Source organism: Phoxinus phoxinus, assembly GCF_949152265.1.
Source record: "Phoxinus phoxinus genome assembly, chromosome: 20".
NCBI lineage: Eukaryota > Metazoa > Chordata > Actinopteri > Cypriniformes > Leuciscidae > Phoxinus > Phoxinus phoxinus.
In genome coordinates, this window is record NC_136895.1 from 9,112,161 (window position 1) to 9,139,414 (window position 27,254).

General features: G+C 37.6%; 1 protein-coding gene across 4 annotated transcripts in view; it reads right to left on the bottom strand.

The window, feature by feature from the left end:
• Positions 1-27,254, bottom strand: part of dock3 (dedicator of cytokinesis 3) — a 202,113-nt gene that overhangs the window by 15,234 nt on the left and 159,625 nt on the right. For 2 of the 4 annotated variants that reach the window (XM_079594126.1, XM_079594125.1), the window contains exons 15-46: positions 25,175-25,299; positions 24,558-24,720; positions 23,059-23,165; positions 22,116-22,287; positions 21,911-22,008; positions 21,728-21,811; positions 21,098-21,198; positions 20,880-20,961; positions 19,766-19,936; positions 17,940-18,032; positions 16,833-17,025; positions 16,432-16,559; positions 16,187-16,333; positions 12,966-13,064; positions 12,779-12,873; positions 12,507-12,582; positions 10,546-10,646; positions 9,893-9,951; positions 9,284-9,432; positions 8,246-8,331; positions 8,096-8,122; positions 7,868-7,963; positions 7,557-7,617; positions 7,357-7,450; positions 6,288-6,436; positions 5,447-5,533; positions 5,180-5,284; positions 4,876-5,017; positions 1,910-2,076; positions 1,730-1,816; positions 342-521; positions 53-136 (exon numbers count right to left, since the gene is read on the bottom strand). In XM_079594126.1, the coding sequence (XP_079450252.1) occupies positions 53-136; positions 342-521; positions 1,730-1,816; positions 1,910-2,076; positions 4,876-5,017; positions 5,180-5,284; positions 5,447-5,533; positions 6,288-6,436; positions 7,357-7,450; positions 7,557-7,617; positions 7,868-7,963; positions 8,096-8,122; positions 8,246-8,331; positions 9,284-9,432; positions 9,893-9,951; positions 10,546-10,646; positions 12,507-12,582; positions 12,779-12,873; positions 12,966-13,064; positions 16,187-16,333; positions 16,432-16,559; positions 16,833-17,025; positions 17,940-18,032; positions 19,766-19,936; positions 20,880-20,961; positions 21,098-21,198; positions 21,728-21,811; positions 21,911-22,008; positions 22,116-22,287; positions 23,059-23,165; positions 24,558-24,720; positions 25,175-25,299 (3,608 nt within the window). The remainder of the gene's footprint in view (positions 1-52; positions 137-341; positions 522-1,729; positions 1,817-1,909; positions 2,077-4,875; positions 5,018-5,179; positions 5,285-5,446; positions 5,534-6,287; positions 6,437-7,356; positions 7,451-7,556; positions 7,618-7,867; positions 7,964-8,095; positions 8,123-8,245; positions 8,332-9,283; positions 9,433-9,892; positions 9,952-10,545; positions 10,647-12,506; positions 12,583-12,778; positions 12,874-12,965; positions 13,065-16,186; positions 16,334-16,431; positions 16,560-16,832; positions 17,026-17,939; positions 18,033-19,765; positions 19,937-20,879; positions 20,962-21,097; positions 21,199-21,727; positions 21,812-21,910; positions 22,009-22,115; positions 22,288-23,058; positions 23,166-24,557; positions 24,721-25,174; positions 25,300-27,254) is intronic. The other 2 variants (XM_079594128.1, XM_079594127.1) reach the window with 2 other exon arrangements.

The window sequence follows — 27,254 nt, forward strand, 5'->3', positions numbered from 1 at the left end:
TCAAAATTTTTTTTTTTTGCATTGTTAAGATGAAGAAGTTTCGGCTGCTCACCTGTTCTTGCATCAGATCCTTGAGTTGGGTGATCTTCTCTGTATCCTCTGGGTGACTGCTAATGTACTCTTTATCGAAGAATGCCTGGGCGACAAGAAGCATAAAAACATTCACAACTTATAATGAAGCTATTCTTTTAGATGAAGGCTGAACGTCGGACGTTCATTCATTCGAGCAACAAAAAGCTCATCAATGTAATAGAAATGTGAAGAAAGCAGCGCTGCGAGTGTGAAGTTTCTTTTCTTTTCAACCTCAGGATGTTAGATTTGGTCGAGTTTGCATCACTCACTTCCTGGTATCTGGCGATCCCCCCGTTGACAGCTGCATCGATCACCCCATTCAGGCACATGCTGAGCAGGTTAATGTTCCCGTGAAGCTGCTTGTGCTGGTACTGGCTGATCAGGGTGCGCAGCTCCTGGTTCTTATTCTCCACCACGTAGATGGCGTTCTCCAGCGGACTAACTTCAACCTGGAGGACACGACGTACATACGGTAAACACGGGTGCTCTGAGTTTATACTCCAAATACATTTTGACATTTTTATTATTATCTTGAGTTTAGTGTTTGGGTAGTATAATTTTTTATATATATATATATATATATATATATATCATTAACAATTAAATATATTTTATTATTAATGTAATATCATATTTTTTTTTTAAAAATCTTGAAAGTAACATTTTTAAAGGAAATTTTTAAGTTTGAATAGATTTTAATGTTTGGATCGTTTAAATGTAAATGACAGATGTTTAAGTTATTTAATAATTTATGCAACATTACATTAAAAACTTCATGAAAGGCACATTTTTAATACTTGTTATAATTAAAAATTTGAAATATATATTTTTAAGTGTAAAATTATTTTAGTATTTAAGCATTATGTAAATTATATATTTTTTATTTAATCAGTTAATTATTCATGAAAAATCATATTAAAAACATTAAATATGTACATCCATGACTTCATGAACGTAAAAAACATAAAAGTAAAGTTAATTGTTTAATGTAATTGTTTAGGTTTAAATTGATTTTAGTGTTTGGATAGTTTAAATGTAAATTACAGATTTTTAATTTATTGAATATTTTTTATAATTTTTATAATAATAATTTTTTTTAAATTATTATTATATATATATATATATATATATATATTTAAATTATTGACTTCCTGAAAGTTACATTTTCTGATTCTTTTTTTTAGTTATTGATTGGGTAAGAAATTTATTTATTTAAGTAAAATCAATTTCCAATTTAAATGGAAAATACTTCCACTTATACTACTAATAAAACACTTTTTTGAACAGGTTTATGGACAAAATCTTGGCTGTTCAGCCGAATTATGATATTTTTTTTGTTGTAAATTTATTTTTACCTTTATTTATACACAGTATGGAGAGCTGACAGGAAGAGAAGTGGGATCGGAAAGATCCAGAAGCCTGGACTCGAACTTCGGTCAAAGCACAACCGTTAACATAAGGCTATCAGCTTCGAACTAATTATGTAATTTTTTATACATTTTCTTTAAACACAGTAAAATTAGGTACTGGTAAGTGTATCAGCGTACACTTAAAGACACTTGATAAATTGTTGACTGGACAGCTTTGAGATTTAATAAGCAAACCAAAATGGTGGCCTCATTATGTTGATGACTTGGTGGTTTGGTGAGTCACCCACCAGCTCGCGTTTGTCCACTTCAAACCAGCGGGAGATCCCGGGCAGAGGGTGTGTGAGGATGAGTGTGGTCCGCTCAATCCAGAGACTCTGAAAAAACACAGACATGATGCAACTTCAGCCAACGTCTGGTGTTAAATCCATAACCCACTAGTGTTTCCAAGAGAAGACATTTCAATTCACCTTAAATTCGTTCTCCCTGTCTTTTGGCCCCTTATGGAAGGGCCGGTCGTAACGGAATCGGCGGACGTTATTGACTCTGTAGAAACTTTTGATGCGGTCAGGCACGCGGTCCATCTGTAGCACATCAATGTTTTCTGCAACCGGATTCACGGCGTAGATCTGTAGGTCTATGGAACTTTACATCAAGGAAAAAACAGCTACTATATTTTGAACAAGCATATTAAAATGATAGATAACCCTAAAAATGAATGGTGTCACAATTGTGTCTTTTCTAAACTTTTTTTTTTTTTTCTTGTACAAAACGAAAGAAGATACTGTGCAGCGTTTTCAAGCTGCTCTTTTACTTACAAGTCGTATAGACTTTCAGACCACAACAAAAACATATGGTGGGTAAGCGAGGGAAGTGAGTGAGTTAATAAGTGAAATGATTAAGCGATTTAGTAAAATGAGTGAGTAAGCGAGTAAGTGAAATGAGCGTGAGTAAAATGAGTGAGTGAGTAAGCGAGTGAGTAAGCGAGTGAGGAGTTAGTGAGTGAGTGAGCAAGTGAGTAAGTGAGTGAGTGAGTAAGTGAGTGAGTGAGTGAGTGAGCAAGTGAGTGAGTAAGTGAGTGAGTGAGTAAAGCGAGTGAGTGAGTAAGCGAGTGAGTGAGTAAAGCGAGTGAGTGAGTAAAGCGAGTGAGTGAGTAAGCGAGTGAGTGAGTAAATGAGTGAGTAAGCGAGTGAGTGAGCAAGTAAGTGAGTGAGTGAGCGAGTGAGTAAAGCGAGTGAGTAAGTGAGTGAGTGAGTAAGCAAGTGAGTGAGTAAAGCGAGTGAGTTAGTGAGTGAGTAAAGCGAGTGAGTTAGTGAGTGAGTAAAGCGAGTGAGTGAGTAAAGCGAGTGAGTGAGTAAAGCGAGTGAGTGAGTAAGCGAGTGAGTGAGTAAATGAGTGAGTAAGTGAGTGAGTGAGCAAGTAAGTGAGTGAGTGAGCGAGTGAGTAAAGCGAGTGAGTAAGTGAGTGAGTGAGTAAGCAAGTGAGTGAGTAAAGCGAGTGAGTTAGTGAGTGAGTAAAGCGAGTGAGTTAGTGAGTGAGTAAAGCGAGTGAGTTAGTGAGTGAGTAAGCGAGTGAGTGAGTAAAGCGAGTGAGTGAGTAAAGCGAGTGAGTGAGTAAGCGAGTGAGTGAGTAAATGAGTGAGTAAGTGAGTGAGTGAGCAAGTAAGTGAGTGAGTGAGCGAGTGAGTAAAGCGAGTGAGTAAGTGAGTGAGTGAGTAAGCAAGTGAGTGAGTAAAGCGAGTGAGTTAGTGAGTGAGTAAAGCGAGTGAGTTAGTGAGTGAGTAAAGCGAGTTAGTTAGTGAGTGAGTAAATGAGTGAGTAAGCGAGTGGGTGAGTTAGTGAGTGAGTAAGCGAGTGAGTGAGTGTACAAAACGAAAGAAGATACTGTGCAGAGTTTTCAAGCTGCTCTTTTACTTACAAGTCGTATAGACTTTCAGACCACAACAAAAACATATGGTGGGTAAGCGAGGGAAGTGAGTGAGTTAATAAGTGAAATGATTAAGCGAGTTAGTAAAATGAGTGAGTAAGCGAGTAAGTGAGTTAGTGAGTAAGTAAAATGAGCGTGAGTAAAATGAGTGAGTAAGCGAGTGAGGAGTTAGTGAGTGAGTTAGTGAGTGAGTAAACGAGTGAGTGAGTGAGTGAGTAAGCGAGTGAGTGAGTAAACGAGTGAGTGAGTGAGTGAGTAAGCGAGTGAGTAAACGAGTGAGTGAGTGAGTGAGTAAGCGAGTGAGTGAATGCAATGAGTGAATCAGTGTATGAGTAAGTAAGTGAGTGAATAAATGAATGAACAAATTAATAAATGAACAAATTAATCAATACTGTTGTGGAAAAAAAAATATATATGAAAAAAAACTTGTTCCACAGTTTGAGTAAATTACAACAATTTTCTTTTTTTGGGTAAGCATTTTTCTTATGTATACAAAATATTTAGTGCAAAATCAAATAGACCAGAACTAAAATATCAAGTTTGGCTGTAGGTTTTTTTTTTTTTTTTACAAGTACATCCACTATGCAATGTATGCCTCAAACTCTTACTTTTGTTGTACACCAATGGAAATATCATAAATAATAGTTGCGTTTCGTATTGTTAATGACGTGAAAATTCCCTCACCCTGACCTGAAACACAAAAAAAGCCTTATCCCCTTTCCCTTAACACTAGAACGGCCATGACGGTCATAACTTAACTAAAATATAATCCTTTTCCTAAAAGTATCTGTATTTTCATTCAAAATGTTTTTCATATAATTTACACATAAGGCAAAAAACAAACAAATGAACATATTTACATATTTCGGCCAATTTCGCGTTATTCTTTTGTTACATTTCCCACGGTTGACCTTTGTCTCTCTCACTGTCAACAGAAAGGTCAGTAACTGAGTGTTTGCATATATGCTAATTTCTACAAACAAAAAGTATATTAAATTAAAATTGTTGATCAGAAATAGGCTAATAATACCTGACTATGTTATCTATTTACGTAGATATTCTCTATTATATACGAGTTATTAGACTATTTTCTCTGTTATTATATTAAAATAAAATGTTTCATAATTAAATACGATATTTTTAGTTGTTATTATCTTGTTCTGAGTTATGTTGAATGGATATGGAAATATAGCCTATCTGTTGTGAATATGCGATAATTACGGTAGGCTACTAATGATATTATTATTTATAAATGTATAATTAAACTTGTTTAAATGTTCAGTTTGGTGTTAAAAAAAAAAAGAAGATATCCTAATACAATAAATGCATTAATCTCTCAATTGGGTATTTATCATTAAAGAGTTTGGAATCTAGTGGTCAAAATGGCCGCTTGTGGCAGTTCTAGTAGTTATGGAATTCTGGCACTTCTAGTGTTAAAGTGGGGATTTTTCCTTAAAAAAAAAAAGAAGTCCCCAAAACCATCTAATGGAGTTATTGTGCTGAAGGATACACTGAGCGTCGCCCTGTAAAATCCCCTCATCTGGTTGATTCGGATGCTGCATGGCGATGGCTTGAGGAAATTCTCCCAGCATTCTTTGCTGAAAGGCTTCAAGCCTCTCGTAGTCATGCCCCCGACAAACAAACTCCTTATTCTGTGTGCAGAGAAAAAAAAAAATATAAATACATACAATAAATATTATGTAATTGTTTAATTTAGTATTTATTTGATGTATTTTTAATTAAAAATCAATCCCTTAATCCTTACAATTATGACAGACAAACAAACAGAGCGTGTGAATATTGCAATAGCTCACCCTGAGGAAGAAGGGAAATTTCCGTCCGTAAAATCCCACCCTGAAGAACTCCGGCTCTAGTCGCTGCTGCTCCATGATGTTGTCATAATACGCCGCCTCCATTTTCTGTATGGAAAGAAAGAGCTAAATATTCACACAGCACTGACCTCCTTCTGAGCATAATACATAACAGTGCATTAATAGCTACGCGGTCCACTCAAAGTGCTGTTATATAATCTCTATGCATTTATTCACGTTAAAAAAAGAAGAACATCAAAAAGCACTGACCCGTATCCAGCTGAGACTCTGATAATCGTACAGGGACTCGTACTGGAAGGCTAGTTCTCGGCACAGCGGGATGCCATACTCCCAACACTGGGAAGAGATCAAGGGCAGGACAGCAGGTTTGATGTGCAATTTAAAACTAGACTTGCCTTTCTAGACGAGCTTCACCAATTCATTCGCGCATTCAACCTTGTAATGTTTAATCGAAATTTCACAACTGAACCTTCCAGAGAAAACAACAGACTTCTCTCTGGTGACGTATGCAGGATTTAGTTTGTTTAAACCTCTCATGTTCATCTGCCTACTTTTAAGAGCCACGCCCATATGTCAACATCCAATCAACAACCCATGAATAGAAGTCTCCGCCCTATTTTATTTTATTTTACAATAATCCGTTATACTCGGATGTACATCGCAATACGAAGATTGTTTCAACGCAGAATTATCAAACTTTTAAACCTTATAATGAAAAACAATGGGGTCCAATGTTGTTTTTTTGGACCCCATTGACTTTTAAGGTTTGAAAGTTTGAAAAAATCTATTGACTTGTTAAAGTTGCGATGAAATGGAAATAGCGTCAGATTGCGTGTAAATTACACAGAAGTCTTTACGTTAAATTCTGATGAATTAACTGGCCATTTGCCTCAATAACACTATAAGCCATTCCTTCCTTAGCAACATTTGGCATCCAGCATTTCCTCAGACGATATTTTGCTCTTTTCTAATGTAAGTCTAGGGAGGATCATTGTGTTTGGACAACTTAAGATAAAATTTGTATAGAAATAACTCCAAAAAAAAATGGTGCAATGTTGTTTCCGGGACACAAAGGGGTATCTGTAAATACCTTTCCCTTGTTGAAGTAGTGGATGACCTTACGACAGAGACCCTCTTTGCGATGCCATTCGCTCTGCGCAGGATAGTGCAGGAACTCTCGGAGGGGTCGTTCCTCCCAGTGGAGAAGCTCCCAGTACAGCAGGAGGGTAAACGCCGCCTCTGTGGGACACATCGGTTCATATAGTTCAAAGACTCTTGTGGAATATACTTCCTTTTAGCTCAACTAGTAGAGCATGGGGTTAGAAATGCCAAGGTCATGGGTTCGATTCTCAGGAATCACACATAGTAGTAAAAATGTTGGTTACACTTTATTTTGAGGTGTCATTGTTACAGTGTAATTATATTTTTAAGTACTGAGTGATATTAAAGTGGCGCTATGCAGTTTTGGCAATTTCTTCGCTGTATTCTTGCAGGTTTCTCTGTAGAGCTCCCCCTACAGTTTCGGAATAGATATTTGACAACACTGTCGTAAAAACTTGTTGGTGACTCTCAGATACCAGAGGCTAGTAGATCAACGACATCAAAGCAGACGGGACATTCTTTACAACGTCGTCTTTATTCGGGTTCGAAGTTCAAACAGTGTGAGGGAGCGCAATAATGACCGAATTTTTGCAGATTTTTTGCCGTAAAGCAATTCGTTACATCGCGAGACCTGATATCACGCGATACTGCCCGCCGGCTCAAAGTTGCAAGGGTGTTTTTTCCGCTCACAGACACCAGAGGGAAGCGAGACGGCCACCACTCAACCTGAAAAAAGCCATATAACCAGGCTGTTCAGTTAAGGTAAATTGAGCACAAAAAAAACCTACATAGTTCCCCTTTAAGCAATTACATGTACTAACTATAGGGTTAGGGTCGGATTAGGATTTGGTTGAGGGTTAGTTGCATGTAATTATGCATAATTTACGTTTATTACTACGGTAAGTACATGTAAGATATGTAACCAGGACATTGTAAAATAAAGTGTTACCAAAATATATTCCACTGCTCTGTGTTTTATGTTTTTAAATGCAAAAATGCATTATGTGTGATGTGGCCTATGCAGTTTTTAAATGTGAAGTAACTGAATAACGTCTCACCTGTGTAGTTTTCGGCCTGCAGGTGCATGTCGCACAGCTTGTGAATGTATCGGATGTACATTTCCTCCTTATTAATCTCTGACTTGTAGAAATTCTACAAAATTACATCATATGATCATCAGCTTACTTTTGCTTGACTGCAAAAAAGCCATATAGCACATGTTAGGTTCACACGGGATCGAATGAAGGGTAAGTCTCACCAGCAGGTTGACAGTGCAACCGATCTTCTTGTTTTCGGTCTCATCACCTTTCATGCAATCTCTGCCGACACAAGAAACAGGAAGTCTTATTAGATATACGATGCCACGCCCAATGACCATCCAATCTGATTGGCTGGTTTCTACATCATTTCTGGAGAGACTTCTACTTTATTTTGTTCCCCGATTACATCCGATTTATTAACTGCTAAAAGCTGTACAACAATGAGCTGCGGCTGAACACTTTACATGTCCGTCAAATGGCCACTTCCTGTGTAAGAGAGCAGCTATTGGTCACTAGATGGGAGTTTTACCTGTAGTCCAGCAGTCTTTCCATGAGGCGCGTGACAGACGTGACGAAGGAGATGCCCGTCTCCCTCCAGGTCTCCTGCTCGATCTTCTCCAGCAGACTAGACATAAACGGCACACATATACATCATTTTTTAAGGGCACTTTATGGGCTGAAGGTAAAAAAGGGGCTTGTAATGGAAGATCCTTTTTAGTGGCATCTGATTGGTTGAACAGGGTTAGTTTCCTCTTACCTGGGGTACGGCCCAAACAGTTGAGTTCTAATAATCCCGCAGCACAAGGCAAATCAGAGACACTCGGGTTATGACAAGAGCACTCAAACGGCCAGATGTGTAGCTGTGTGTGTCAGTGGAGAAGGTGTGTGTGTGTGTGTGTGCACTTACAGCAAACTGAAGAGTTCTCTGTAATTCTCGTCTCCTTTGCCTTCAGACACCAGACTGTCCAGTTTGTCTATCAGTTCTGCCTCCACCTGCACCGCAAACAGGAACTGAATTATACACCGGTTGTGAACAGATGACAGACGAATGGAGAATTTTTTATGTTTATTTGGTAATATATAACTGTAAATACACACACTTTACAACTGATGTAAAACTGATGTAAAATATCTATAATAATAATTATAATAATAATAATTCATTACAAATAATATTAAAGTGTATGCTGCTAGGTCGATCTATGGGTGACATATCACATATTGATGATGATAAAATTCTTCTTCTTTGTAATAATATATATATATATATATATATATATATATATATATATATATATATATATTAAACGATTAATCGCATCCAAAATAAAAGTTTGTGTTTACATAATAAAAGTGTGTGTGTATAATTATTTTATATATTTAAATACACACACATGCTTGTATATATTTAAGAAATATTTGCATGTATATAGATTTATATATAATTTATATTATATATAAAATAAAAATATTTGATATATAAATTAAAAAAAAATCTTAAATATATACATGAACGTGTGTGTATTTATATATTTTATACAAACTTTTATTTTGGATGCGATTAATCGCAATTAATCGTTTAACAGCCCTAATTATAACAGTATCAATTAATATTCTATTATATTACATTATATTAAAAATGTCTTTGTTAATCATATTTTTTATTTCAAAATGACATTATTTCTCAAGAATAGCCTAAATATACAATGATTTTGCATTAGTTTATTCATCCAATTTATTAATTTATTGTGCGTCCACTGTAACGGACATCATCAATAAATAAAATATGATAATAAACCATTGATCTATTTATGGTTCCATTTAGTGTACAAATGAACCATATTGTATTTGTTTGTTTCACAGGAAGATAACTCTCTCTTGGAAGTAAGATAAACAGAAAAAAAAGCCAAGAAAAGACAGAAAAGCAGATGCAGGTATAATGGACCTGTTTGAAGTTGCCGTTCTTTCGCTGTTCCCAGTCCATCATATCGTGGAAGATGGGGATCATTATATTTCGGACTTCATTTTGAGGTACGAGCGTCACACCCAAAAACGGGCCGATCATTCCTGGTATGAAGTGGATCTTATTCTCACCTGCAGCCAAACCAAGCAAACCGGGATTATTCATAAAAAAATAATGTTCGATTTACATGCAACGGGCTGTTTGATGAGTGAATACTGAATACTGAAATGATTGGTTTATTCTACTCTTTATTCTGCACTTTTTGTTGTCAAATCTTGTTCTCAGTCTATATGTGAATATCTATCTATCTATACAAAATTGGTGGATCTTTATTGTTTAAGCTTGAAACTCTAGGTCAAATATGACATGAGCTTTAATATAACAGAAAAAGCTGAAATCTGTTATTGATGCAACACCCTATGGTAGTTTGGGATCATTTCTGCAGTGCAGTACCTTCTTCCACCTCTAGAGTTCAGTACTGCTTTTCGGAAGGAAGTGAATGTTTGTGTTTGAGTCTGTGCGTGTGCAGAGAAATGCAGGAAAAGAGAACGAAACAGAGTGGAAAGACAGAGAGAGAATCAAGACACTCACCCAAATTCTGCCACATGCTAAATAGCTCATAAGCCATCATGACCCTCATATCACCATACCTACAAAAACAGCAGAAACAAACTCCTCTAAACCCGTGCAAGAATGTAAGAAGACTGAAACTAACAGCATGCATTAAAGATATTAGACTTAGTTAAGAACAGGAGAGCCACACACTGGGCTGAAGATTAAAGACGCATGCCATGCGTCAGACTTCCATGCATTTCTGCATCTAAGGCTTATTATGTTTATTTGACCAATAGCTGAAGGAACCGGTATTTATTGACCATGAGATGCAGATCTCAAAAGGAGGGAGAGCTAGACAGAAAAAGAAGGAATACAAAGAGATGTAGCATGTACCCTGGATGGATTTAACATGGATTAGCCCTCAGTACAACACTCAAATAATTATTTTTTGGTCATATTTAAACAGGTATTCTGGGTTAAATACAACTTAGGCTCTACTGGGAGCATTTTTGACATGATTTCAAATACCACAGTTTTTTGTCCTTCGGTTTGTAACAAAATGGCAGTGAAAGTCTGTGGAGGGAAAACATTACAATATGCATACATTTAGAACCAAAAAGATTGATTGCTTTTCAGGTTCTTTGGGTCTGCATGTGTGCATTGTGTGAATAAGCAGGGTCGAGTCTTACTTGTCAAAGACCTTCTTGCGCTTGGCTGGTGTCAGAGTCTCCAGCTGTAGACTAGGCTGGTTGATAAACAACACCGCCAGACTGAAGTACGAATTCCACACCTGATGGAAAAAGAAACGCATAAACACTGAGTCATGGTTACTGTGAGACTTGCTGTGCTGCCAAATTTCTTTAAATGAGATTGTGGCAAGCAGGGCGGGGCCGAGATCTGTGGGAACGGAGGGAGGCCGGTAGCGCGATTGCTATTGAGCGTCACCTGCGCGCCACACCGCTCTCGAGTGTCTCACAGAGGAGCTCCGGATAGATAAAAAGTGATGACAGTGAAGGACGAGAGGACCAGGCTGTGTGTGCGGCAGTCGTCCATGAGGGGCTGTCGCTTTACTTTTTTACGTTTATTTCATAATTAAAGTGTTTAAATTTACGCTGGTTCCTACATCCTTCTTCCCTGAACAACTAACCTTGTTACAGAGATCTTTACAAAACTTTGAAGGAGCATTACTATAATAGCATTACTGTGGATATACACAACTACCGCATTTTCCGGACTATAAGTCGCTCCGGAGTATAAGTTGCATCAGTCAAAAACTGCGTCATGAAGAGGAAAAAAACATATAAGTCGCACTGGACTTTAAGTCGCATTTATTTAGAAATTGATTTCACAAAATCCAAGACCATGAACAGACATTTAATCTGGAAAGGAAAGTTATTCAACTACACAATAGCACACAGAACAACAGCCTGAATAGGTGTCCGGCATGTTAACGTAACACATTAAAAGTTATTCAGCTACAAAATAGCATAAAGAAAATATACCTGGGAGGCTGAATAGGCTAAATTAACATAAGCCAGCAAGTCAAACAAACAAGTTACCGGTAAGCAAGTTCACCAAGCTCTCATCACACAACACTGAATCCATTGAATTATTCCTCTGTGTCGCTTCTGAACAACTCCGCCAACTAGAGCGCCCTCTCGCGGCTGTAGACAGTAATGTTTTCTCTTGGTTCATCTCAGTCAGTATGAATTAATTTTGATATATAAGTCGCACCTGACTATAAGTTGCAGGACCAGCCAAACAATGAAAAAAAGTGTGACTTATAGGAAAATACAGTAATTGATTATTTGGTGGGTGTGTCTTAGCTCAAGCTCCTCCCCTCCCTGAAAGGATGCCACACCTCCCATCTATTTTCCTTGTCAAATTTGCAGTTGCTTGGCAATTTTTCAATGGCGAAATCCAGTCATTTTAATCCACGCGATGGGGAATTTGGCATGAGGGTGAAATATTTCCCCGTGCAGATTTCGCAACGGGTTCAGTTGGTCATGCTTGGATAGAAAGTGACTTCTGTGTTTATACATTCACATTATTAACGAGAGAAAATGTAAAAATTTTTGCCTGCATCTTAATCACCTTAATGCTATCAATTGATATCTCAATATTCATTAATTAATTGCAAATATGTTATATATATTAACCAACATATGGTATGTTTTGGGCACATTTATGCTAGTTTTAGCATGGCTTTACTGGTCTACCTGCCACTATTAACTACCTTAACCAGTTCGGTTTGGATTCCGAATTTAAGCTTCTCCACAACGGTCTATATGGGGTTTCTTTCCTGGGGATATCCAGTGAAAGCCCACACTGATAGACAGGGCCATGTTTTTCTCTGAAAGATAACCTTCATTAATAATTCAGGACGTTTGAACTTTTCCAGTCTCCCTGGTTAGTGGCACCATCTGTCTTGATCAGGGAGGAGAGCTTCATTAGAGTGGATTAGAGAGAGCCAAGAGTGTCCAACAGCAGGACACCGCAAAGGCCCGTATCAAGCACGTTTGTGTACATGTGACTGATCTTCAGAAAAAGAGATGTGTGAAAATCACGTTTATGTTTAGTATGTATGTATTGGAGTGCCAGTGAGTCTGTGGTGCGATGTTTGTGGTTGATGCTCATCATTATCACTCACCTTAAAATCAAAGTCAGCATCCGTAAAGCTTTTATGGAGAGCAGGCGACAGATACTGGGTTGTGCTCACAATGATACTGCAAGAAAGAGAAAGGGATAATCGTTCAAAATGGAAGTGTGACTTAAGTCTTCGAAAGCCATGATATTAACAGAGAAATACATTATATTATACCATATATGGTAGTTTTATTCAAAGCTAAACAATATGTTTAACAACATGCAAAGCTTTTCTGGAAGGAAGCGGGAATGAAGGAAAAAAGGGAAGATTCTCACTTGCTGGTCAGCAGTCGCATGACGTTCCAGTCACGCGGGAATATACTGAGTTTCATCAGGTTTCTGAACACACAGAAAATCTTCAGCAAGAACTCCTGCAAGAGATGGGATTGTATAAGTTGTGTAACATTGAAAAACTTCAACTATAAGTGACATTATAAAGGATTCAGATGTTTCTGAAATTCACCTTTAGCTCCTCTTTGCTTTGGAAGTTGTCCATCAGGTGTTGAAAGTGAATGTCGGACATTTGACGCAGGAGGGACAACAAGCAGGACACATACTCCCCCTGCCAATCAGAAAGCGGGCAAGTTCTTGTGAGCCAATCAATCTGTTAATTTGGCAATCAAACTGACAATCAAACACATCCAAAGGGAGCGGGGGAGCAGAATGAATGAGAGACATGAAGACACTGTGAGATGAATTCACTAAACAGTTACGGCACTTAGTCTCAGCCTCAGATGGCACGCCTACACTCTTTTCTGAATTTCTGAAGTATTTTACGGACAAAAATGGAAATGCTGGCTGAAATCACCAGTTCTAAACTTCACACAACTTTTTGAATCGGTTGATATAAATTACTTGTTGGTCAGGCGGTCTCTTTCTGTCCAAGTGGGCAGTTCTTGGCAAGAATAAACTCAAATGTGGACTAGACTTATTGTTAGTCAAAAGTCTGGCAATGTGAGACTAATGCGTGGTATTTTAGCGCTAATGTCTGATTCACTAACCACACACAATATGCAAATTTACTGTAGGTCACCGTCGCTCTACTCTGGGCAACCATGCCTGTAAAGTCCACATAACTGACGCTCTTCGTAGAATGTGAGTCTCAAAAATGTCAACACAAACTTACCTGATAGAAAAGTAGTGCATCAAACAATAATCAATCAGACAATATTTGCAAATATATGATGCTTTCAAAGGGCACACTTTATTCTTAGTGACTTTTCCCGCCTGATTAGACCATGCTTTCTTTTAACTACAGATAGAGACATGATATTGTTTTCTGCTGGGCTCTGTTTATAAGCAATATAAGATAAATACATTAAAAACAAGCAAGTGTATATCAAAGGAGGCAAACCCATTCATCATAGTATAGATCAGAGATTGTTTGTGTTCTAGTAGTTTACTGTTGATCTTAGTTTTCCCAGTAAGTGTTACAACAGACTAAACATTAGAGACGTAAGACAAACATTCATGGATGAGTCTGGTGAAACCTGTCAGGGTCATACTTCATACCAAGATCAAAAGTCATTTTGCATGTGTATTTTACAGAAAGAAAGCACCCCCCCCACCCCCCCCCCCCCACCCCGCTTCCACATAATGCTAAACACATGCTTAATTATCTCTATGCAATTTGTTTTTTAGTTTTTTCTTTTGTTATAGAAATATGACCTGGACATTTTTGTGCAGTTTTCATGAAACTCAACTAAATGAAGACATGTGTGAGTCAGTGAGTGAGTGAGTGAGTGAGTGTGAGACATAAACATAAACGCATAGCCATAAATGTGTGAGAGAGAGAGAGAGAGAGAGAGAGAGAGAGAGAGAGAGAGAGAGAGAGAGAGAGAGAGAGAGAGAGAGAGAGAGAGAGCATATAAAGAGTCACTGACTTTACATTTAAGTTAAATATTAAAATAATATATCAACATATACTGTACATATATAGGCTGTCAATAGATTAACATTTTTAATCGTGATTAGTCACGTACTTGTCGTGAAATTAAGCATACATTGTTTATTTAGTTTAATGTGTTAATTTTGTCATCATTTGAAAAGTAAACTATCCAGAAAAGTAAACTATCAGATTGAAGGATGTTTCTCACAAAACTGTATTTTATGGACACTTGGAGACTACCAAATGACACCGAATAGCCAAATGATATAATGAATCTATATTATTCATAAATATATGCACATAAACACACATGCGAAAAAAACAAAAAAACATTACAGAACAAAACTTTTCAGTGTACAGTATGTGTACAGTCCAACAGCAAGAGCTTGTTTAGAGCAGCTTTTGAGAGCCTGTTTACGTTTTAGACATTTTTTTGACGTTTTAACAAAAAACTAAAACAACCGCCTTAACCTGACTGCCTACTACAGTGAACGAATCCATTCAGAATTATTAAACACACAGCAACATACACATGACAGATAAAACATTTCCCTCTCCCAGTTTAAAACTAGATTAAAGACGCATCTCTTTAGCCAAGCATTCACATGATGCATCTCATACCTTTTATACTACAGTTAAATCAGATCAAATGCATTCATATTAAGAACAGCAGCTACGCTAATTATTTCCCATCTGCCTCTTTTGTTGAGTTTGTCAGCTCCAGTTAGTATCCAGCCTCTCATGGAGACTTCAGATGCCCCAACGCCTGTGATGAGACGACTCGACGCCTGTGAAGAGACGACCCAACGCCGGCGATATGTTATGCCCTAAATTTCATGATTAACTAACTGTATTTTTGTATGTATATTTTTGAAATGCATTTTCTGTAAAGCTGCTTTGAAACAATGTGTATTGTGAAAAGCGCTATACAAATAAACTTGAATTGAATTGAATTGAAAATGTGTGTGTAAACTGAAATGTGTCAGTGCATAAATACAATGTGTGATCAATGCATCAAGTACGCAAATACATGGTTTGTTTGCACATCAACAATAACGGACTCAAGCGTGCTTACTGTACGACTCCTGTACATCACTGCAATCGTCTTTACCTTGATTACAATTCGCATTCATCCAAACTTTACATGCGAGACACTGTTTGCGTATAATCTGGCCATACAGCGGTGGGATGTTCAGTCTGTATTTCTCAGAGCGTGATGCATGAGGGCTCTCGCTCTTTCTGAAATAATCTCAGAATATAACAGAGCTCCTGTTTTAAAACTAAACACACACTGGAATGAATAATTAACTGAAAACTGACCATGAGTCACTGTTCTACCATCTCTGATGAAATAAGCCTGTTTTGATAAACTCCAGACTTCCAAGATTATCTAACTGCGTGACATAAATTACATTAATGATGCAATTTTGATTGCTTCATTAATTTGCGTTAAATAATTTTTTTTGATTTTAACGTTGACATCCCTAATATAAGGTCTGTCATTTTAAAACATTAATTTGGTATGACTAATGTCAGAGATTATTGTAGGACTGTTTTCAAATGTTGGATGTTATTGTTGAAATCTCTCTATGAAGAAAATGTATGAGCTTTTGCTTTCAGAACTTGACTGTTGCACAATATAGGCAAAAAAGGAGAGTTCAATAAAGATACTGGGAAAGAAACAGAAGATGAAATAAAGATCTCAGTAGGTATGCTGCCAAGCAGGTGGAGGAGAATAGAGATGAAAGGATGGAGGGAGGGAAAGAAGTATAATATCAGATTTGTTAGTTACTAACAGTGATCTCAGCCGTGCACTGTGGACAGCGCTGCCCTCTTACCGCCTCCTGAGACTGAGATTTACTCATGATGGCCAACAGCGTCTGCAACAACACATCCAACAAACTCTCCACCATCATCTCTACCTCCTCCTGCACAGAGCTCTCCTGCAAACAGGAAAAGAGAAACATTGTCTACTTGACCAAAGCCACCAACGGGATGGTCAAAGTTTTGATGACGTGTTCATTGACTGAAGCGTGAGTACCAATGAGCTGCTCTTAATAATGGAGAAAATGCTGCTCAGGATTCCTGAGCAGATCAGAAGCTCCTTCTGTTGCCGAAGATGCAGATGAATGTGATGGAGAACAACAGGAAGGAGAATTCTCCTTGATTCTATGTAGAGACAGGGAGGTTATTAAAGCAATACACCTGATTTAAGATTTCAGACGTTGACACATAAAACATGCACAAATTGTACGAACTGCTTGGGGTAGTACCCTTAAAGGGACATCTTTGCATATTATCTACCCCTTAAGGTGCATATTAGTCCCTTAGTACTACTATGAACCTTTTTAGGGGTAATTAAGGTACAAAGATGTCCTATTAAGTGTACTTCCCCAGTTGTAGCCGTACATGTACATTTTAGCACATTTCTTTAAGAAATACCTGGGAAGGAGAAAAGCCTACTGTCCACAGTTCGAGCAATGGACTGAAGCTTGACCACATCCATGGACTGGCCGATGTGGACTGTACTAGGCATGCTACCCAGAGTTCCCCTCACAAACTCTGCCACTTCCTGTACTGTGAACATCTGAAGGAGCTCGTCAAAAATGGCAGGGAAAGAGTTGAGCAAGGCAGCCTGGGAAGGGACAAGAGAAAGAAAGCTTTTTTTGCATTTTGGTCATGGTATGTGTTCCCTTTTAGAAAGATCAAGATGTGAAGGGACTGTTGGCCAAAGATGGGATGGACATCACCTACACAGCAAGAGATGAAGTAACAGTGAGGCTTTGTCAAGACCTCATGCGTTCTTGGTAGATTTTCTTACATTTTCGAGAGGAAGAAGCCAAACCATCTATGGTGCTATATGAGAAGCCTCCAAACCTCCTGGAGACCCAATGTCCTGGAGAGTTTAGCTTCAACTCTAATCAAACACACCTGAACCAACCATTCAAGGTCACTTGAAAATTACAGGCAGGTGGGCTGAAGTTGGTTAGAACAAAACTTTGCAGGACAGTGGGTTGAAGACTGCTATATAGTCACGAGCACAGCCACAAATCTATTAACTAGATTGGCATTGTGGTTCATAATTGAGACCTTAGCTATTCCTATATTAAAAGCTACCATTATATTAACATCTACATCTCTTGCTTTTGAGGACTTCCCTTCCCTACTTTGCTCAACATCCCCATGGTACGATCCATTGCAGGCAAGGTGATTCGCTGGTCCCCGGTTCAATGCCACTGAAGAGGAAAGGTGAATAATGGGGGTGTTTGGAAGGTCTCAACTTTGTGCACAAGAAGACTTGGTGTCAAACACAGCAATCAAAACCAAGAAACACACCAAAGAACCCAGCGGAAAATGCATTGGAACCATTGGGAGGCATTTGTTGGTGTTGTTGTCAGTGTGTTTAGGTTGTTGGATCATGTCGGGGTCTGGTGTTCTGAAAAGGTACTGAATGGTTGAATGTGACAGTGGATGTTTTAGGTATTAGGTTGGGTTGGGTTGGGTCCGTTCCATTACTGTGGGGCAATTCAACAAGCTGCATCTACTTACAGACAGCGGAGAGGGCCGTGGGGCATTACAGCTCAACGGCTGCAAGCAGTTGCCCTGGTTGGCAGTGGCTTGTCCTGTAGTTGGTTGGGGACCCTAGGGGGGTACAGTGAAGTTGGGCAGGATTGGGTCAGGATACAGGGCAGGGATGGGAAAAGTCCACACAGGTACAATATGGGACAATTCAGGAAAAACATTGTCAACAAAAAAGACTAAATCTTCATCAAAGCATTTGTGCAAGCATTGTTGGTAGGTTGGACTGTATTGTGTCCAGACACTTTTAATCAAAGTACAGTCACATATTTGATTATTCGGTTCCTGGTGAATCCAGAATTAAATGATGCATTGATGGAGGCATGGGTGATTAAATATGGTGGTGACAGAATAAGTAATGTGGAAGGTTTATTAGGTTTCATTACCTAATCAAAATTTACCTTATACATAATCTACATAAATCTGAAAAGATATTTCACATTTTGCTGTGCAAACACTACCAATAACTAAACTAATGAGACTTATAACAAAGTCCATCAGTTTTAAAATCCCAACCCTGTGTTTTCAACTTTGGCACATGAACTGTCCCACATCGTTTGTCCTAAGGAACTCAATGATACCTTAAGTCACGAGCCTTACCGAAGGGAACTATTACCTGGAGAACAATCAAACATACAGTATCTAGGGATCAGAATATCACAGTAACTTGGAGGAGGCTTTGACTTGGGCCAGTGTGCACCCAACTGAGCATCCACCTAGAAATGCTTTCAGCATCATTCTAAAACACCCTCATAACTGCATATCAATGGGCAAAAGCCCATTAGAATACTTCAGCAAACACATAACAAACACTTAAGGTAATGATACACAGGGCAACTTTTTGAGTAATGTTGTTGGGCAACGTTGCCATCAACAGACAACTAGATCAGACACAGGGCCCACGACAGATCTAAAGTATCCAGATATAAATGTATTGCCCATTTTCAATGGGAAAGTGCCCAAGCAACAATCGCTCGGCAAATTGGCCCAGCAACATTGCTCAAAAAGTTGCCCTGTGTATCATCATGTATAAAGTAGCTATGTCTGGCAACCACCCACAACATCCAAGCATCGTAGCGGCAAGTACCATTCACACCATCTTCAGACAATGTAAAAATAGTGGCTATAGATAGCACAGTTTCTCAAGAACTTGTTGGGTGGAATCGGTGTTGGTGTCTCCTGATCTTCATCTTAAGTCCTCTTGTCTTGTATTCTTTCAAATCTTCAGAGCATTTCACATGTACTTCAGCGATCAAGCAATCTGAAGCGAGCAGATATCTACTCTGCTGCTATAGCTGCCTTCAAGGAAAACCTTGTTTTGTCTGATCGCAACTCGCTCTACATGAGAAATGATTTCACAGGATATCCGTGAGATGGGGCTGTCAAAAAAGCTTAGACATACAACTTCTTTAGGGCAGAGATAGACAGATGCATTATTCTGATAGAAGACTAAACAAACATGAGCCTCGAGGAAGCAGCTTTGATCTTGGGTCAACAACCATGGCTTTGGAGATCAGCAACTCATTAAAACGAAACCTTTCCTTTTCAAGCACATTAGACCACCTTGTTCTTGTTTGCTTTCAATGCTTAATTCTTTAATTAAACAGAAGTGAGATATAAATGGATAAAGTGATTTGATATGAAAATTTTATATGAAAAAGAGCATAATAACATAAGCATTCACCTGTTATATCCCACTTCCTTTAATTTATTTTCAACTTTTTATTTTTTGACACAGTTCTACTTATACACCAGATTTCATGAAATGTGAAATGGTTCTTTTGTTTATATCTGACCTGGGTGAAAATGAGCGTCTCAGAGCTACGGCTGTCCAGACTGAGGACGAAACGGATGGACTGGAAAAGCTCCTGGATGCTGGCCCTAAATTGGTCCTCCTCCATCCCACAGGTGGCCCGGGAGTAGAGGATCCGTGACTGGACGATGAATTTAAACAGATACTCTAGAGCCTGAGGGAAGATTTACAGTTAACGTGTGTACAAGCTAAAGTATCTGAGCTCCATGTTTATGCTATAAAATGTCTTTAAAACATTCCAATTACTATAAATAGGAACAATTCTTTTGCTTTTACCTTGAAGACCTTGAATTTAAAAAATGTACTGAACATTTTTTATGTAATGGGTGGGAAGTACTTAAGTAATTGGAAATGGAATTGATTACTAAAATATAATTTTTGGGGGGAATTTGCACTTAATTAGAGTGCTAAAGAAACTAACTTGTACTTCACATTTCCAAAAAAATAAATAAGTTTTACTCCTTACAATTTCATTTGTAATAAGCAGTTGTTTACTCTTTTAAATATAATAACCATTGCTGAAGATAAAATGCTCTTTTTATTTATTTTTTTAAACACGACATTGAAACTGTGATTGAATGGACTGCTTTTTACACTTTGTGCATCAAAATTACTTTAGAAGTCTTTCCTTGTCTTTCATCAGCCAATTTTAAAAACTAAGAAAAAAGGTTTTACTTCTAAATACTTGAATGTACAATTCAAGTGGAAACTTCTTACTTTCTCTCAAGTATGTTTCCAGCTAGACACTTTTGAAATATTTGACGCAGCAACAACACGTTAACTAAAGTATAATTTATCTGTACTTTTACAGTGCTTGACATTTAAATATGAGGTACTGTCAGTACCAAAATTAATCACCAATCAAGCCAGCGAAGACATTAGATCTCAACAAAACCATAGAGGGAGTGATTAAGAAATCTCAATACAATTTACTTGAGCTATAAATTGTAAAGGTCCTTTGAGGAATGCCCTAAAATTACTTATAATTTATTTATTCTAGTTCCTGTTTAAGTTAAATCACTACTTATTTGTCAGAAGCCACCGTTTGATTTTACGTGGATTTTTTCTCTTGTTTTTTGTTTGTTTGGATGTCTTACCCTCATGGCTTCCTGGATGTGATCCTGTCGTACAACTTCTGCTGACCGATCCATATACCACTTCAGACATCGAATCAACTCTCTGCATTTGAAATTGAACACCTAATTACACTATATTCAGAAATGATGAAACACCATTTATACTTATCCATTTCTAAGAAACGTTTGCTTAAACTATATCTAAACATAAATATCCAGCATAAAATTGATGAGCTCACTTGTAAGCCAGTGCTCCAGCAAAATGCTTCTGGATGTAGGTGTCCATCACAGGCCGGAAGTGATAAAACTTACTGTCCCGGAGCAGATTGATGATAAACACCTGGACAGAAATGTGTCATGGTTTAAATTCGCACAGAAATCCCAAACTGGAGAAGCTGAAGGTCCAAAGGACCACGATAGCATATTCACAAAATGAATATCAATGCAAAGAGAATGCGTTGGTTCTCTATTCTCCACAAAGAAACATGACAGATGTATTCAGGCCAAGAGAGGCTAGAACATCTTGACTCTTTTTACAGGAGTACAAGAAGCTAAAGGGTCTCTGGAGACGCCACTATCAAACAGCTGTGAAGGCCTAATAATGCCTGGATCCGTGCCAGCTGAAATCTTCCATTTTTCATAACAGACACACACACACACACACACACACACAGCATGGGCACTCCTGAAAGAGATGAATCGTGTGCATTTAAGGGTGTGCACACACACTAATACACATTTGTACAGTAAACGTGGGTCTGAGCGCCTTTGATGAATGGAAATCGGACACGTTATTACAGCTGTGAATTATTAACATTAGGCAAGCTGTGGCGCAGTCCTAAAAATGTAATTTGTTGAAGCTTTCTAACCAGCGACTGAAACACCAGGGGTCCATATTTGTCTGTGTTGTCATCCAGAATGGAGAACAGTGTGTCGAGGATGTCTTGAAGAAACTGGAGAACAAGAAAAGAACACGTGGGTGTAAATGCATTAAGCAGACATTCAGATCTGTCTTTTTTTATTATTATTAATTATTGAGACAGAGCTCTCACTTTGACTATTTCTTCCCCGCAGACGTGGCGCAATCGCCCCAAAATGTCCATCACACGGTCTGGATGTGCTTTCCACTTCAGTAAAGCTAGTAGATCAACTTCAAAACGCAATAAGAAAGCGTCATTACTCTTGAGAAATAGAATAGACGGAACAACTGATGAATGGAGAAAAATTTTTATATTGCGTGAAGTGTTAGTAAGTTACCATTCTGTGTTAGTTTGGTGGAAGAGAGTTGAGTGGATATCCAGAGGGTCTCCTTAGTGCTGCGCTGGAAGATGAGGCTGGACGGGATGTTCGGGCAGCCGTTGAAGTCGTCTTTACAACAGGGCAACCCCAGGTACAGCGCATGGTTACTGAAGGTGGTGTTTTCATCACACTGATTCAGATACAGAAAAGAGTTTATAAGTTAGGCATCATATGAGCGTGCTATGCCCTTTCTGTACCAGGGTTATCATAACTAAAAGTGTAAAAAAAAAAATCTTTACTTAAAAGAATATAAACGTTGATAATACTTTAACAGTCCACTTTAGACTCAATAGAGTTAGACTGTCTGCTTAATATCTGCTACAACATTATTTTGATGCTCCCTCAACAGTAATTCAACTGACTATAAGCAACTAAGCAAGTATGTAAACTTATTCTACTAACCCAAACCAAACAGTCTACTAATACTCTAATGAGAGTTAGTTATTACTATCGAAATAAAGTGCAACCTAAATGTTAACTGAAATCATATAAAATAGAAGTAAACTTTTATTTCATTATTTCAACATTTCTCATTTTTGTTTAGTGTAACTTGAAGTACAACAACAAAAATATAGACGTATTAAAAATGTCAAAAAGTAATAAAAAATGATAAAAACACACAACAAATGTGTTATTGATTGTGTGACTTTAACTTGTCTGATTGCTATTGATTACATATGGAATGTTTTAAATCTTGGCAAGTGGATAAAAAAAATATATAATACAATTTAAAAGTACTATATGCATATTAATACACTATTATAATATTATTTATAACTACATTTTCAAACTGTTTTTACAACGTATCTCACAGATCTTGATCCTGCATACTTTTTTTTCTTTTTTTTAATCATTTATGATAAATACATGACATATGATGTGTTTAAAGTAATGTCCTCACCTTGTAGACGTAAAGCTCATGGCTCTCATCTGACAGTGTGGTGCCGTCTTCTCTCATGAGAGGAGTGAACGCAAAGCCAAAAAGCTTCTTTTCTCCTTTGTCCTTTGCTGTGGAAACAATAAAGTAGGAATAATGTCTAAAGTACTTGTTAAGTTTTAAGTGCCGGTAATTTAAAATTAATTATAATAATAATGAAAAAAAAAATCATATCACTTCATGAACTAAGTCAAAGACCAAAAAACCTTGAATTGTCAATATGTCGAGTGTTGCATGCAGGATTTAAACCCACATGTTGAATAATGACTAATAAGATATCGCATTCCTTTCAAAAATAACTTAAAGGGATACTTCACCTCTGGAAAGATGAATGTTTAATTAAAATAGGTCATTTATGTAGTAGAAGTGTGAAATTATTTTTGAATTTGGAGCCTTCTAGACTGTGAAAAGCCAGAAAATGTATTTGTGGCTCATGTGGATGAAAGACAACAACTCCCAGAATGCACTTGCTTCACTGCCCTACAAGGCCACGCCTATCGTTAAGAGAGCGCAGTTAAACAACAAGGCTAGGCTACTAGTGAGTCTCTGTGACGAGTCTGCATGGGATTTCGAGACCGCCCAAAATGTCTGGGATTCGGCTTTTGCGTTCTACAGTCGCCATTCATCATGTTTACTGTGGCGAGCAGGACGAGACTGACGGCTGCGGGACAAGACTGACGGCTGCGGGAGAACGACGCGAGGCCGGTGGCGAGATTACTGATGAGCGTCACCTGTGAGACGCACCGTCTCGTATCTCTCAGCGGGAATTTTCTTAGCAATGTTTAAACGCACATTAACCCTTCACTTGTTTAGCGTTCATGTAAACATTCAGATTCACCAATCGGAATTAATTCAGTTAGAATGAAACAAAAGGTGTGCATGTAAACAATGAATGGCGACTGCAGAAAGCAAAAGCCGAATCCCGGACATTTTGGACGATCACGACGGCCGGACATGTCCGGGAAAAAGAGGATGGTAACCGCTACTACTCAGCTTTCTCCACAGAACAAGAGCCTGTTAGCTTAGCTTCCAAAAAAAGATGGCTGACACTATTTGTACATTCTGTGAGTGAGATCCCTCCCTCCATGGGCGGGTTGAAAACATGCGGATCTAGCGCCTTCTACTGGCTGTAGTTTTTAGCCTCTGCCCAAAAAATCCCCGGATGACGCAAAATTATGATTTTTGCGTCATCAGAGGATTTTTTACAGACAAGAAATACATAAATCTCTCTTCTCAGGGGGATATGAGGGAGGGAAGCACGGTAATTTGAAAATACTACAGGTTTTCTACAGATACAAAGCTTAATGCTAAATCCTGAAGTATCCCTTTAAGTTCATATGTAGGCACAATTCATATTGCTATTAATTTATTAATTGTAATATTTTGAGCATACGCCTTTAGATGTCAAGAGAAAAATAAGTCAAATGTGTGCAAAATTACACTGGTAGAGTATAAACCCTTACTTGAACAGTGTCTAAACTCAAAGCGCAGATGGGACCCCCGGAATCGGTCAATGGGGATCGGCAGTTTGATGACCTCACTCCAGCGTGGACTGTTGTTGTGGTAGAGAACGAAAGAGCGGTACTCACTGATGCTGTGTTCTCCTGAGCCCAGACTAATGCACTCCTAATAAAAGATAGAAGAAATGGAAACAGTTTGCTTTTATGTGGCTTCATAGTGTGCATCAAAGTGTGCGACACAAACATTTGATGATGGGCTTATGTAAAATACATCAGAAAATAACAAACTCATTTACTCTTTTCAAACTGACTTCAAATTTGTTTGGACTAAATGATTCACCGCGTGAGCTACAGATCACTTCCTCAAAAGGGATCATTTGCCCAGAAATGTGAATTCTGTCATTAATTACTCCCTCATGTCGTTCCAAGTGTGGAACTGTGGAATACAGAATGAGATTTTTGTTTTCAATAATCATGGAGCAATTTCATGTGAAAGAGCAACCAACACAATTCCTTTCAATGTCTCCTTTTATGGATTGGGGTTACATGAGGGTGAGCAAATGATGACAGAACTTGTATTATCGGCCAACTGTTCCTTTATTAAAGTCCACATGACTTACTTTGAGGATTTCGCCGTCAGCATAGAGCACATACATGGTGACCTCGATGTTCTTCTGAACACTCTTGCCTCCTCTCTCAAAGTCTCCTTTCTCCAGCGTGAGGTAGAGGTCGTTGCGTATGTCACCTAAAGATCAACAAAAACAACATTGCTAGGTAATATGACTCTTTTTTTCTTTCTTTTTTTGCTGATTGGTGAAACTTGCACTGCATTGAAGTTATAAAAAAAATATTTTTGTTACTTATATTTTCGTTTTGGTGAATTATTGCGAGAAAAACTCAACAAACGTGTCGCCACTTGGGGTTCAAAAAAGTAAAGACATCCTAGACAAAAATCTGATGATACATTTTCAAGAAATTGTTAGAGATGGCTAATATGCATGGTAATAAGCAACAAGATAAAGGCATAGTTCACCCAAAAATGAAAATTTGTTGTTCCAGACCTGTATACATTTATTTATTCTGTCCCCAAACTAAAGTGTTACCATATTTTTTTCGTTAGAAAATAATAATAATTTAAATGTTTTATTTTATTTAAATTTTTAAGGTAAAACTGTACCCGTCACAAAAAAAAAAACCATTGTGATTATTATTACTTGTATTTTTGTTCTAGTGAATTATTGGAAGAAAAAGTCAACACTCATGTGTCGCCACATGGGATTTCAAAAAAGTTCAGACATCATTGACAAAATCTGATGATACGTTTTCAAGAAATTGTAAGATTTTATGATTTTTTTTTTAATTGTAAAAGGCACTTTTTCAGAAAATCTTTGTTGATCATGCTTGCAGATATTGGGTAAGAAACAACATACATCTGTCCACTATAACATAAAAAGGTGAATAGAAGAAAAAAACCTATATCTATGTGTTTTTTGTCCAAGCTTAAAAGAAAATGTAATCTCGGATGGACCCAGCACACTTAATTTAGCTTCACTGTTAAACCCTTTTACGGACTGTAATAAAAGCTATTGCTACATAAAGGTCAAATCGTTTGTCCAGCTAAACCAGGAGCAAACCTGCACCCACTGGCTAGAAGAAATATAATCAAACTTGAGTTCAACCTGTCGTTCCACATGTGACCTTGGCTTTCAGATGATTCTTTCATTATCAACCTCATTCAATCCATGACACAGCGGCCCACGTTCTCTCTGCAGAGCGGCACGCATCTGAATCATAATACTCAAAATAAACATAGACTCTCTCTGGAATTGGTCTGAGCTCTTACCCGTCTACTCAGGGGGAAGAAAGTTTTAGCTGTTAGTGAAAGAAGTTGTGGGTTTAATTCGATTTCTTCCAATTACAGCTGATGCAATAAAAGAGAATGCGTGGCTCTTCTGAGCGCTCCTAGAAACAATCCCTCCTGCTGACACCCACCCTGCAGCAAATATGCAGACAGTTATGAGTGTGGAGATGTATATTTCGGCATATACCTTAAAGAAAAGCTTAAATTTGCTCTGATGCACCATATATCTTTACTAAGGGCTGATATAGTCATATAAAGCACCTTAAGCAATACAATTATTGCTCTATTTTGAGTGTAATGTGCATAATGAAAAAGTTTTCTTGACTTTTACTCGCAAAACTCGTTCATTCTGAGCAACGAGGAGCAGCCGTGGACTTTAGATCGAATTCACACAGATCTCCATTTGTCAATTTTATATGCAGAATATAACAAACATCTACTGTTACAACACTTGATTTAGTGTAATAAAATTAATAAATATAGTGTGCGCGTGTGTCTGTGTTTAATAGCATGTTAAAAAAGATATAACTGAATTGTTAACTTTTACGATTTCTAATCATAATAATATTTAAATTTCATTTGTAATAACGTGCGCTGTTAAATCATGCATAATAAGACCAGGAACATGCATTAATATAGCAAATACATTTGATCAGTTTTTGTTTTTATATTGACCTGTACAAGAATTACATTTAGATTTAAAATTTAAATAAAAATTTGACAGTTTTAAATTGTTGCTTCTTGTTTGTTTGTTTTATTACACAATAAGTGTCTAGAAATTACATTTGATATTACTTATTTTTTTTAGTGCAAACATTTGTGAAATTGGCCTGTTTTTG